The sequence below is a fragment of the Vicugna pacos genome, chromosome 15 (assembly GCF_048564905.1).
Source record: "Vicugna pacos chromosome 15, VicPac4, whole genome shotgun sequence".
Taxonomy (NCBI): Eukaryota; Metazoa; Chordata; class Mammalia; order Artiodactyla; family Camelidae; genus Vicugna; species Vicugna pacos.
The window spans coordinates 2,290,544-2,304,762 of record NC_133001.1 but is presented as its reverse complement, the minus strand read 5'-3'; the positions used below and the strand labels follow the sequence as shown (position 1 = coordinate 2,304,762).

The 14,219-nt window shown below is 39.1% G+C and overlaps 1 protein-coding gene across 4 annotated transcripts in view; it reads left to right on the top strand.

Annotated features, from left to right (window-relative positions):
- Nucleotides 1-1,187: 1,187 nt before the first annotated feature.
- Nucleotides 1,188-14,219, top strand: part of M1AP (meiosis 1 associated protein) — a 57,561-nt gene continuing 44,529 nt past the window's right edge. For all 4 annotated transcript variants that reach the window (XM_072937448.1, XM_072937447.1, XM_072937446.1 and 1 more), the window contains exons 1-3: nucleotides 1,188-1,270; nucleotides 8,051-8,341; nucleotides 13,383-13,568. In XM_072937448.1, coding sequence (XP_072793549.1) covers nucleotides 8,102-8,341; nucleotides 13,383-13,568 — 426 coding nt within the window. In that variant the 5' untranslated portion in view covers nucleotides 1,188-1,270; nucleotides 8,051-8,101. The remainder of the gene's footprint in view (nucleotides 1,271-8,050; nucleotides 8,342-13,382; nucleotides 13,569-14,219) is intronic.

Here is a 14,219-nt window from a genome sequence, read left to right as displayed (position 1 = left end):
CAATTATAAATAATGCTGCCATTAATAGCAGAGTGTATGTATCTTTTTGAAGTAATGTTTTTGTTTTTCTCACATATATACCCAGGAGTGGATATATGAGCCATATGGTGGTTTTATTTTTAGATTTTTGAGAAACTTCCATATTGTTCTCCATAGTGGCTGCACCAATTTACATTCCCACCAACAGTGTACATGGGTTCCCTTTTCTCCACATCCTTGCCAACATTTGTTATTTGTGATCTTTTTGATAATAGCCATTCTGACGGTGAGATGATACCGCATTGTGATTTCGATTTGCATTTCCCTGATATTAGTGATGTTGAACAACTTTACATGTTCCGGTGGGCCACCTGCATTTCTGCTTTTGGAAAAACGTCTATTCAGTTCTTCTGCCCATATTTTAAATGGGTTGTTTTTTGTTTGTTTGTTTTTTAATTGAAGTACAGTTGATTCAAAGTATTGTATTAGCTTCCGGTGTGCAGCACGGATGGACTTGGAGGGCATTATGCTAAGTGAAATAAGTCAGACAAGGATAAATACTACTTCACTTACATATGGAATCTGAAAAAATACAACTAGTGACTATAACAGAAAAGAAACACTCACAGATGTAGAGAAGGAACTAGTTAGTGGTTACCAGTGGGGAGAGGGGAGGGGGAGGGGCAGGATGGAGGTGGAGGATTAAGAGGTACAAACTATCAGGTATAAAATAAGCTACAAGGATTTGTTGCACAATATGGGGAATAGAGCCCATATTTTATAATCACTATAAATGATGTATAATTTTTAAAAATCGTGAATCACTATATTATATCCCTATAACATATATTATACATCAACTATACTTCAATTTTAAAAACATGACATTATAAAATAAATACATTTTTTAAAAAACCCTCTACCTAAGGAGGAGGGTATAATTCAGTGGTAGAGCGCTTGCATGCACGAGGTCCTAGGTTCAATCCCCAGCACCTCCATTAAATAAATAAACAAACAAACAAACAAACAAACAAACAAACCTAATTACCTCTTTACCCCTCTGAAAAAAAAATTTTTTTTGATATAATAGCCAAAGAAGGGCTGCTTCCCTGGCGCCCCTGGCTTGAAGCCGCCACCTGAGGTGGCGCCTGCAGTGAGCCGCCCGGCCTGAGGGGGGCGCCTTCGTCGGCTCAGGCGCAGGCGCAGGCGCTGGCAGAGAACTGGACACTCTGGGGGGCCGGTCTCTTGACTGTGAGAAGAAAGGGGATCTGTGCGCTTCTCACGCCTTGAGGTAGGGGAAGGGCTGAGGGCGGCGGGCGGCTGTGGGCAGCGCCTGGCGGGACAGGCTGGGGCGGAGGTCGGGCCTGCCTTCAGGCAGGTGTTGGCGGCCCAGGGGCAGCTGCCGGGGCGGGACTGACGCCCAGAGGCCCGAGTCCAGCGCGGTCCGGTCCGCCCTGCGCCGGGTCTCAGAGGGCAGGGCGGGCAGGCGTGTCTCCTCCGCCGCCTCTCATGGGCCTGGGGGCGGGCGCCCTGCCGAGGGCCACGACACTTGAGGAGGAGGGGCCCATGAGAATGTATTGACTTTCTGTGAAGTCAGAAGAAACCAGTGAATCCTTAGGGTCGAAGAAAAGGTTTAGGTGTTTGGAAGAGGGGTGTTATTTTATTTTATTTATTTATTTTGATGGAGGTACTGGAGATTGAACCCAGGACCTGGCGCATGCTAGCTAAGCACGGTCTCTACCACTGAGCTATGCCCCACCCTCCAAGAAGATCTTTTAAGTGAGGAAGGGGCCCATGAAAGCAAAAGTGCTTAGGCTCCATGATTTTTTTTGTTGTTGTTGGGGGAGGTAATTAGGTTTATTCATTTAGTATTTTTTTAAGGTTTTTTGAGGGGGCAATTAGGTTTATTTACTTATTTATTTTATTTTTTTAATGGAGGTACTGGGGATTGAACCCAAGACCTCATGCATGCTAAGCATGTGCTCTACCACTGAGCTATAACCTCTACCCCAGGTTTATTCGTTTACTTTTATTTTTATAGGAGGTACTGGGGATTGAAACCTGACCCTCTTTCATGCTAACCATGCGCTCTATCACTTGAGCTGTCCCCTCCCCCCTAGGATCCATGAAATTTTTAACGTGGCCCTGTGAGAGGGCGAACCATTGAATCATTTATCATATGCAAAATGTCCTAAGGGCGATAAAAAGCATTGTATAGGCTCTGTTATAGGGGCGTGTAAAGGGACCCTACCCTCTTCAGACCTTAATTCTGATACCTAAAGCATGAGTAAGGTTAAGGAAGGGAATACTCTGCAAAGACTGTCCGGGGTCTGGATCCACAGCAAAAGGCTGACAGCCTTTGCTGAGCTGAAAGGCAAGCCAGGGGCAGATGGGGTGGTGTAGGGAAGGGAATTGGCCAGGTAGGGCATGGCATGAGGCTGGACATTTGGGAAGGAGACATGTGCAGAATTTTGGAGCCAAGGTAAGGATTTCAGGTTTTGTTCAAGTGTAGTTAGAAGCCATTGAAGGGTTTTGGGTAAGGGAGTAACTATACCTTTTGGGGGTTCAAGGCCTAGATTTAACCAATTTACAGGAGGACACCAATAAATGAGCATTCTTGGTATAAGTGGAGAATCTAGGATCAGAAATAGTCAGATGCTGCTTAGTAGTATGTGTCAGATGCATTAACTGATCATGTTTGAGGGGATGAGGAAGAGAGTTGCTTCTTATCTCATTTAAAGAACAGTCTTGGAATTGCATGTAAGTGTAGGATCTAAAAATGACCATGCAAGCTGAAACCATTCAAAGTCATCTTAATAGTCAATGGGAACAATTACATTTGTTTTGGAATCTCTCAAAATTGTCAAAATGTTAAAAACTCTCTTACTGTCAGTTATAACTGTAGAGGGAAATGAAAAATGGTAGAACTAGTATCTGTTTAGTGCACTGTCATTGAAAATATTAGAAACTTGGGAAAGTGTTTTCTTTGTAAAAAAATTAATCAAGAATAGTTTGAGCAGCTCTTGTGCTTGTTTTCTTCTCATGGTGTAACTTGTAGAGCAAGTGTCTTTCTTATGCCTTTTACCAAATTGTTCTATTCCTTTCTAAAGGTCTGGATCAACTTCCAGCATTTTATCCTTTGCACTTTCAATTTTGTAAACTATCTCCCAGAGTTCCTTTAATATGAAGTGTTTTTGCCAGTGGCGCTTCTTCTGGGGCAGCTTTATACTTTGTGTCACAACCACTTTGCTCACTTGTGTTGCTAAGTTCACCTTTACTAAATTCCTCTTTTGCTCATCAAAAGTCTGTTAAACAGCATTGCTGTCAGTGTTCTCACAGTCAGCTCTTTCTTCTGTGATTCCATCTAAAGTCAACTCTCACTTTCAGTGTTACCACTTACTGTTTCTTTGCTCCACATTCATCTTTGTTGGCCAGTTCCCTCTTTCAGTTATCTATTTTTGTAAGACGTCGGTGTGGTTTTATCACTAGGAAACTAGTTATCACTAGGAGGTAATTAAAACAAATATGCTCTGCCGTCTGTACAGAGACTGAATAAGAGCTCTGCGGTGACCAGTCACCAGCAAACTTTGAAAGAGGTGACATGATTGATCACTGATCATGATGTGCATGTGTTATTTATGGAGCGACTGGTGGGCTGAAGAGCTGACTGCGGCTTGCACTTTTATGTAATTATGAGTAATATTCCTCGGTAAGTGAAATTAGAACTGTGTTGATGGGGGAGTGATGTTAATTAACTAAACTATCATAACTGAAATTTGTATATCTTGGAACCATGTAAAATTAGAACTGCCTGTACTCTAAAATGACAGAAGTTTCAGATGTGAGGGAAGATGGACAGGGAGAACAGAAGCCCATTCTACATCAAATAAGGTCTCTGTCTGGGTACCTGTTTGTCTATGTGACTCTGTGTGTCAGCCTCAAACTCAGCATTACAATGATCTCATGCACTTAGTTTAAAAGTACAGTTAAAAGGTATTTATGATATGTGCTTTCTTGGTAAATATATATTACTCATTGATTTGGATTTCTGGTTCAAGATAACTTCCTATAGGTAAGCATATTCATTTACTTCTTTGCTCAGCTGTACACAGCACACAATTGGAGCTCAGTAAAAAACTGTTGAATGAACAAATGCTGACTTCCACTATCCAAAAACGGAAAGTTTGAAAGGAAATAACTTCACAGATTCATTTTGAGAAACACATCTATCTATGTACTCTTAGACCATTTTTAAAAATCCCAAGTTCCAAAGTGTTTCTGAAAATTATCTTAAATATCTTTCTTTTGGACCTAGGGGAAGTCAAAGAAGCTTTTGTTTTCCCTGAATTCTTTAGCTAAAAAACAATTGTGCAGAATCATTTCAGTTCCCAGAGGTGGGGGTGTGTTTTTTTTAATTTAAAAAATATATTCTTTTATGATTGTCCAGTGTTCTTTTTGAAATATTTTTATTGTTAAATATAACATATTAGAGAAAATTTCATAAACTATGAACATGTAGTTTAATAATTATACAGTGAGTACCCATTGTAACCACAATAAAGATCAAGAAATAGAACACTGCTGACATCCCACAACCTCCCCTTTTGTCCTTTCTAATCATGCCCTCCTTGCTTTTCAGAGAAAATCACTACACTAATTTTTGTCATAATCATCCCCTTGCTCTTGAAAAATAGTTTTAGCATTATGTACACATCCCTAAACAATATAGTTGCTTATCTTTAAAATCTATGTAGATAGAATCATGCTATATATTTCTTTGTGTCTTGCTTCTTTTATTCAATATTCTGTTTCTTAGAGCCATCCACATTGCATGTAACTAGTCATTCATTTTCCTCGCTGTGTGAATACAGAATTTATCCATTCTAATGTTGATTGAAATTTGCGTTGTTTGAAGTCTAGGGTAATTGTGAACAAGACTATTAATGAATAGTCTTTTTGCTGCTATGATCTGACTTTGTTCATGCATCCTAATGCATGTCATTATTCACGGATTAATGATTGTGAACAAAAAGTCCAAAAGAATCTATAGATAAGTTATTATAACTAATAAGACAGTGTAGCAGTGTTGTTAAATACAAAATCATTATATAAAAATCAATTTTATGTCTATGCTTTAGCAACAAAACAAAAAATGAAATGTAAAAAGATGCCATTAAGCATTTAAAAAATAGCAGATCTCTAAAAATAAAATTTAGTGAAAGATAAGGAGAGCCTTGGGGAAAATTATAAAACTATATATTCTTTTAGATTTTCTATATAAATATCATATCATCTGCACGACAGTTTCATTTCTTCCATTGTAACGCCTTTTGTTTTCTTTTTATTTCTTGCCTTATCGCTAACTGCGCTACTGTGTAGATTAGAAATGACGATAGTGGGCTCTTGTCTTGGATGGAAAACTTTCAGCATCACCATTAAAAATGATATTTGCTCTAGACTTTTGTAAACATATTTGATCAGATTGTATCTATCGTCTCTTTCTAATATATTAAGATTGATTCTTTATCAGGCGTGAATGTTGAGTTTTTCTGCATTTTGATCATATGATTTTTTAATGTGATGAATTACAGTGACGGTCTCTAAAGCCATGTCAACCTTATGTTCTTGAGATAAACCCAAGTTGGTCATGATGTGTTATTCTTTTTATAATATTGCTGTTTTTCAATTTGCTTATACTTTCTTTAGGATTTTTACATCTCAATTCATAAATGAGACTGTCCTATAATTTTTTATTGTAATACTTTTATCTGATTTTGGTATCAAAGGTTATGCTAAACTAGTAAAAATTAAATGAGTCTTGTGCCCTCTCCTATTTTCTGAAAGAATTTGTTGAAGATTGAAATTCTTGATCTTTGAGAGTAGTATATAACTCATCAGTGGAATCACGTAGCCCTACAGATACTTTTGGGGAACATATTTGACTACCAATTAAATGTTTTCAGTGGTTAGAGACTATTTAGGTATTTTAATTTTCTTTTTGATTTAGTATTGGTTAAATATGTTTTTTCTAGCAATTTGTCCATTTTATTAAACTTACTGGTATAAAGCTGTTCATTATGTCCTCTTGTAACCCTTTCCATGTTTGGGCATCTGTAACGGTGTCCCCGTCTCACTGCTGATGCTTGTTCTGTGTTCCCATTTGTTCTCCTTTCCAAAATCTGAGCCCTGGGGATAAGTGTAAGTAGCCAGTAAACAAAGAAGGCAAGGGTGTCAGAAGTAGAGAAGACAGCATGAGCAAATGCACTGAAATGAATGGTATATTTGGTTTTGTTTCACTGAAAAGCTTGAAGTGAGGAATGGGTCTTGAATGGGTCCTGAAGGGGAAAATGTGGTTATATTTTCATTTTTAAGAATTACTATGCACCATATATATGGAAATTTAAAAACATGTGTGCACTTATAAAAAAAGAAATGAGCTATCAAGCCATGAAAGACGTGGAAGAAACTTGAAAGACATATTAGTAAATGAAAGAAGCCAGTCTGAAAAGGCGACAAACTGTGCAATTTCAACCAAATGACATTCTGGGAAAGGCACAGCTACAGAAACAATAAAAAGATCATGGTTTCCAGGGATTTGGGGAGAGGGAGGGAGGAATAAATAAATGTAGCACAAGGGATTTTTAGGGCAATGAAATTATTCTGCGTGATACTATAGTGGTGGCTACATGTCATTATGCATTTGTCAAAATCCGTAGAGTGTACAACATCAAGAGTGAACCCTAATGTAAATTATGGACTTCAGTTGATAATAATGTGCCCATGTTGGTTCATCGATTGTACCAAATATGCCACACTGATGAGGGATGTTGAGGCTGAGGGAGTATATATGTGTGGGTGGGGAGTGATACATGGGAACTCTGTAATTTCTGCTCAATTCTGCTGTGAACCTGAAACTGCTCTAAAAAATAAAGTCTATTAATAAAAAAAAAATTACTATGTCCCAAATAAACACTGTGCTAAGCTCTGATAGAGTTGACAAGACAGGTCCTCCATCTTTGGGAAGCTCACAATACAGTGGCAGAGGCAGTCTTAGAAACAAATTACAATACAGTACAATAAATGCTAATAAAGATCAGATTCTATAAAGGCAGTTAGCTTTCTTTGAGACTGAAGTTTGAGTTTTTGATTAGTTGCATTCAACATCTCTAAGCATTCTCAGCCTTACATTATAGGCAAACATCTAGGTCCCTTGGGAGCTGTTAAGATGGGATAGCCTAGACTAAAAATAGACTTACCATGTGACCCAGTAATCCCACTCCTGAGCATATATCTGGAAGGAACCCTACTTCAAAATGACACCTGCACCTCAGTATTCATAGCAGCACTATTTACAATAGCCAAGACATGGAAACAGCCTAAATGTCCATCGACAGATAACTGGATAAAGAAGTTGTGGTATATTTATACAATGGAATACTATTCAGCCATTAAAAATGACAACATAATGCCATTTGCAGCAATATGGATGTCCCTGGAGAATGTCATTCTAAGTGAAGTAAGCCAGATATAGAAAGAAAAGTACCATATGAGATTGCTTATATGTGCAACCTGAAAAAACAAAAGAAGACAAATGAACTTAAATATAAAACAGAAACAGACTCAGAGATATAGAGACATACAGACTTGTGGTTGCCAGTGGGGAGGCGGGTGGGAAGGAATAGACTGGGAGTTTGAGATTTGTAGATACTGAAAGGTATATATAGAATAGATAAACAAGTTTATGCTGTATAGCATAGGGAAATATGTTAAAGATCTTGTAGCTCATGGTGAAAAAGAATATGAAAATGAATATATGTATATTCATGTATGACAAAAATTGTGCTGTCCACCAGAAATTGACACAACATTGTAAACTGACTATAACTCAATTAAAAAAAAAAAGAAAGAAAAGTGGGGGGTGGGGGAGATGGAATAGCCTAGAGAAGCTTGCATTAGTACCTAGAGAAGCTTTCTAGACTTAGTCACCTAGACCTGTGTTCATTGTTTCAACAGAGTATATAATGTAATTCAGGTTTATGAAAGCCAGCAATTTCTCTTTTCTTCCCTGTAGGTGTAGAGAATATCCAGGTGTGGCTACAGTTCCACATCTGGTCTGGCTGCCATGTATCATGGGCAAACTACTGGCAAAGGGTCCTCTCATTGCATGCAGATTTACCAGCAACCTCCAAGGCTTCTCATCGTGCACATCACTCTCCCATCCTGGGCTGACATCTGTTCCAACCTCTGTGAGGCTCTGCAGAACTTCTTCTCACTGGCCTGCAGCTTGGTAGGCCCCAGCCGCATGTCCCTCTTCAGCTTATACATGGTACAAAATCAGCATGAGTGCATCCTCCCCTTTGTGGTGAGTATATCTGTATTTGTTCATATTCTCCTGAAAGCAGATGTGAGGTTTCTGGAGCAGCAGTTTCTTGAGAGATTTCTTACAGCAATAACTGTGCCCGTTCCCCATCTCCAATACCCCACAGGCACCACAATGAGAGCCTGATGTCATCCTATATATTGGGGGGGGGATTACTGCAGAAGAGGAACCCCAAAATTACTAATACGGGAGTTTGAATCGGCCACATATTATCCCCTCCACTCCTGAGAGAGTGGAAGAAACCTTGGCATTTACAGTCTTTTGGAATGTAAGGAACTGACCTCTTCCGTCTCCCTTTGAAATGCAAACACAGGGAAATAAATCTCTTAAATTTCTTCAGAGGTCTCTGGCTATTCAATCACCCTTTAATTTCCAAGACTTGTCCTTTAACCCAGTTCGAGATTTTTTTTTTCTCTCAGAAAGCCCTAACTGTGCAGCAACATTAAAATATTTTTTCTACAGTTGCACGCAGGACTCAAGTGAAACTCCTCGTAGGGTTTCAGAAAGCAAAGGCTGGGCCGGGGCCCAATGCTTTTGCAAAGCTCCCTCACATGTAGACAGCCGTTGCTTTTCTTCCTCAAACAAATGTAAATCTTCACTCTCCCCCTTTACCACGTTCAGAGTCACAGAGATGGGAAAGACTTCAGAGGTCCTGGTGCATCCTCTTCCTGAAGCAGCCTTGCTGCTGGGATAGTCAGAAAGGACTTACGGAGAGCCAGACCTTTGATTCATACCTAGTGTGCACGTGACCTCCTCCCTCCTAGTGTCCATGGAAGCTGTGCGGAGGCCTGGACTCCCCGCACCCCATCCAACATAACAAGGTATCTCTCACCCCCACCTCCTTTTTAAGGTAATGGAGGAGGAGGCAGAGTGGAGGCCATGTGGGGAGTGGCAGTGAGGTAGGCATCTTTTTACCTCCAAGGCAGGGTGATGTCAGTGAAGTCCTAGTGGAAAGCTAGGACTGTTAGGACTTTTTTCCTACTGGAAATCCTGGTGGTAATAAAGCTTCCCTACTCCCAGGGTGTCAATGGGGCCCATATGAAAAACTTGAACTTCCATCCCCACCCAGAAGTAACAGCGTACCCTCCCTCCTGGGATATAATCAGAAGTCAAATAGAGGCACACCCCGACCTGGGCATAATTATGTGGAAACCTTACTTCCCCCTCTGGCACAGTGTTAAACTAGGCCTGCTAAAGCGTAAGATTTAAACAAGATCCAGAGTCTTATAGCATAATAAGTCGAGAATACAATTTTAAAAAAAACACTTAAGATGATTAAGAACCAGGAAAATCTCAACTTGAATGAAAAGACAACACAGACACAGATGTTAGAATTACCTGAAAAGGATTTTGAAGCAGCCATCATAAAAATGCTCCAGCAAACAGTTATAAACATGCTTAGAACAAATGGAAACATACAAGATGTCATCAAAGAAATAGAAGTGTAAAGAAAAACAAAATAGAAATTTTAGAACTGAAAAATTAAAAACAAAAATCTTCCATGGATAGAATCAACTGCACAATGAAATTGACACCTTCTATAGTGGGCAATTTGGTGACAGTATCAAAATTTACACACCCTTTAACCTAGCAAGTCTGCTTTTAGAAATTTATCCTACAGATATATTTTCATATGTGCAAAAATGATTTAAGGTTATTTGTTTCAGCATTGTTTGCAGTAGCAAAAGATTGGAAGTAACCTGCTATCAATCAAAAGGGAATTGGTTAAATAAACTTACATTCCATCTATTCATGGAATACTATGTAGCCATAAAAATCAATGCTTTTTATCTATTGAGTGAAATAATTGCCCAATATACTATGCAAAAAATCAAGAAGAGAGTATCATAATCTCTTCTATTTTGGTAAGAAGAAAGATAAAGTTTACTATTTATATTTTCTTTCACGTAAAGAAATACCTCTGGAAAGATACCTAAGAAACTAGTAATATCGATTGCCTCTAGGAACCTACCAGTTAGGTGAAGAATTAGAAAAGAAAGGTGACTTTTTCTACATAACATGTAACCTCTGAATTTTGAATTTTGAATGCTTGCTGAGTAAGAGGAGAAAAAATCAGAATGAAAGTTTGAGTGGGGGGGGTATAGCTCAAGTGGTAGAGCACATGCTTAGCATGCACAAGGCCCTGGGTTCAATCCCCAGTACCCCCTCTAAAAATAAGTAAACTGAATTACCTCCCCCCACCAAAAAAATAAATGAATAAAATTTTTTTAAAAAAATCAAATTTTGGAAGCTATAATACAGGTGAAAAGTAATCATTGATTTAACAGTCCCAAGAATGCTAAATCTCAAGTCAATACTGGGGAAACCCAAGGAAGAAAGCAATTTAAACCACCTGGTTCTCAAAAGGCTTAGGATTGGCAAAATCAACTTCTGGAGGTAAGAAAGAAGGACGAGCTAAAAGTAGAATGATGTTGAACTTGTGTTTAAAAAGAAACTTGACCTCTAGATCTCTCTCCTACTCCAAAAGCAACAGACTTACTCATCACTTATGATGGAATATCTGAATTTGCCCCATACCAATGGACCCCTAGAAATTTCACTGAAGTAGAAGGCTCCTGAATTTTAGTCCAGTTGATTTCCTACCCTCTGGCATGCAAATGTCTTACCAGTAAGTCTAAAGTAGTTGCTAAAGTAGTTTGCTCACTAGGTCCAATCACCATGTCATTAATGTAATAGACCAGTGTGATAGCGTATGGAAGGGAGTGGCACTCAAACTCCCTGTGAACTGAATTATGACATAGGGCTGGAGAACTGATGTGCCCCTGAGGTAGGACAGTGAGAGTGTATTGCTGGCCTTGAAGCTGAAAGCAAACTGCTTCTGTGGGGTGTTATAGACAGGAATGGAGAAGCATTTTCCAGATCCACAACTGCATACCAGGTACTGGGAGATGTGTTAATTTGCTCAAGCAATGAAGCCACATCTGATAATCCACTGTCAGTCTCCAAGATCCTTCTGTCTTCTGCACAGGCCAGATAGGTGAGTTAAAGGAGGGTGTGGTAGAAATCACCACACCTGCATCTCTCAAGTCCTTGATGGTGGTACTAATTTCTGCAATTCCTCCAGGAAGGCACTGTTACTTTTATTATTTTCCTAAGTGGAGGCAGTTCTAGGAGCTTCCACTTGGCCTTTCCCAATGTAATTGCCCTCACTCCACAGGTCAGGAAACCAGTGTGGGGATTCTGCTAGCTGTTAGGTATGTCTATTCCAATTTTGCATTCTAAAACTGAGGAAATGGCCACAGGGTGCATTTGGGGAACAACTGGACCTGATCTAAACCTTCGTTGATTAGATCAGGGGTCTAAATCTGACCTCCATTAGCCCCCTACTCTGACTAGTGGGCAATAATGTTTGGGGTCTCCTGGAATTAGTGTCAGTTCAGAGCCAGTGTCCCATAGACCCTGCAAGGTCTGATCATTCCCTTTTCCTCAATCTATAGTTACCCTGGTAAAAGGCTGTAGGTCCCTTTGGGGAAGGCTGGGAGAAAGACTAACAGCATAAATTTTTGGTAATGTACTGGGGTCCTTCCCCAAGGGAGCCCCACGTCCCCTTCATTCAAGGTTTTCTGGGTCTGTAAGTTGGCTGAAGTCTGGGGACTGATTTAGGTCAACCAGAGCTTTCTAAAAAGGGGAACTAATTAAACAAATATTAGATCTCACTTTTTCTTCCATTTCTCTTAACATGTAAATAAACATGTTATTTTCTGTATTTTTGGCTCTCTGGGCTGTGTTCTGTGGTACTTTTTTAGTTTTATTCCCCAGTTCAATAATTGTCTTTTTAGTGGTGTTTAATCCGTCAGTTAACCCATTGAAGGTTTTTTTTAATTGCTATGTTTTAATTTCTAGAAATTCTCTTTGATCATTTTCAAATCTTTCTGGTCCTTTTTTGATAGCTTTTTAATTCTTTGTTCATGGTTTTGATACCCTCTTTTATTTCTTTAAACATCTTAAAGATATATATATGTAATATACATATGTTATTTAAATAATGTCAGAAATTTTAACTTGACACTTATTCAAAATACATATATTCTTAGGAAATGTAACATTGATCTAGAGTCTAATTAAATCAGATTACTTACTGAAAACAAGTTTTTGTGAAGGAGGGTGAGGAGAACCAAGAGGTTTACATGTTGTTTCCTTGACCTGACTGCAGACTAAGCCAAGCATCTCTTCTTTACTGGAGTGACCGATCCTGAGGAGTAGATTAGGTTGGACCTTATCAGTTCTAAAATGATTAACCATTTCTGGCAAAACATCACTCTTGAATAGAGAAGCTCCCAGTGCCTAGACTGACTAAGAAATGAAGATAATGTTTAAGAGCAATGCTGCTAGGGCTCCAATTTGCCTAAACTACCCCAAAGTAAAATTAAGCAGTCACAACTGTAAATGGAGTGGGGGAGGGTATAGCTCAGTGGTAGAGTGCATGCCTAACATGCGTAAGGCCCTGGGTTCAATCCCCAGTACCTCTATCAAAGATAAATAAATAAGACCTAATTACCCCCCCAAAAAAATACAAAAAAAATTTTTAATTGTGTTTAAAAAATGTCCCTCTCTAACTTTTGTAATATTCCTTGTTCTTAAGTTTACGTTGTCTGATATTAATATAGTGACTCCAGCTTGCTTTTTGTTTGTATTTGCATAGGATATATTTCCCTATTCTTCCACTTTTAACCTGTGTCTTTAAATTAAAAATGAGTTATCCAATTTGAAAAAAACAAAAACTAGCAGTCACAACTGAACCTTCCTTTGGGTGAGCAAATATGTAAAACACATTCTTTCCTTTTTCTAGTAACTCCACATAATCAAAGCCTTTGACTGCAAATTTTCCTTCCTCTGGTCTAGTGCCTAAAACATAATAGGCATTCTGTAGATCTTGGTCAAATAAACAGATTTTCAAGGAGGCAAAAGTACTCCTGAGGAGTAATTGATAATGAAGTTAGACAGTTAATCTGAAACCTAGGTCACTAAAGATTTGCATCTTTGGTTGGTATTTTCTCTGCAGCAAGTAAAAGGGAACTTTGCAAGGCTGCAGGCCTGCATCTCAGAACTCCGCTTATTGCAAAGAGAAGGTTGTTTCAGACCACAAGGCACTTCTCTGCAGCTGGCAGTAGAGGATGGGCTCCAGCAGCTCAGACAGTACAGCAGACACGTGACCACGGGTACAGCTCTGACCTACACTTCCCTGGAGGTAAGAGATGCTGCCCTTAGGACTCTAAGCTGTCTTCCCATCAGTCCATCTAGATCCTTCATTGTTGGTCATCCTTATCCTGTTCTCTGTTTCATACACATTGAAGGTCATGACAGATACTCCATTGGGTGCATGACTGACTCTGAGTTCTGATAACATCAGGCATCAAACAAATGAGTTTAAAGAATTATCCTTTCATTTGCATCCTTCTTCATCAATTAGAAGTGTCTAAGTACAAAAGAGAATTGCTTATATTTAATACTTGCCTTCCGGAGTTTCGAGTTCAACCTGGATCCTGGTTGAGCAAGGAGAGAAATCTACATGGAGGCACCACCGTGAGAAGACGGCATATAGGATCTCTGATATTTAGTGAGTGGAATTTAAGGACTCTATTTCCTTTGTTTCCTAGTGAAATCAAAGCACTTTAAGCAGGAGAGATACTGCAAGTGATTCATTCAACCCTAAAAATACTAAAATACACTGATGGCCTCTCACTGGTAACTTTCTGGGGTAGGCTCAGCCTGTTTGGAAGGGTCCTGTGATGATCTGCCCACCAGACCTCTCCCACCAGAATTTGTCAAATGAAATTTGATTTGCAAGTTACGATTAAATCTTCTTCTTTGCCCTAAAGACAACAGCCACTACCACAGA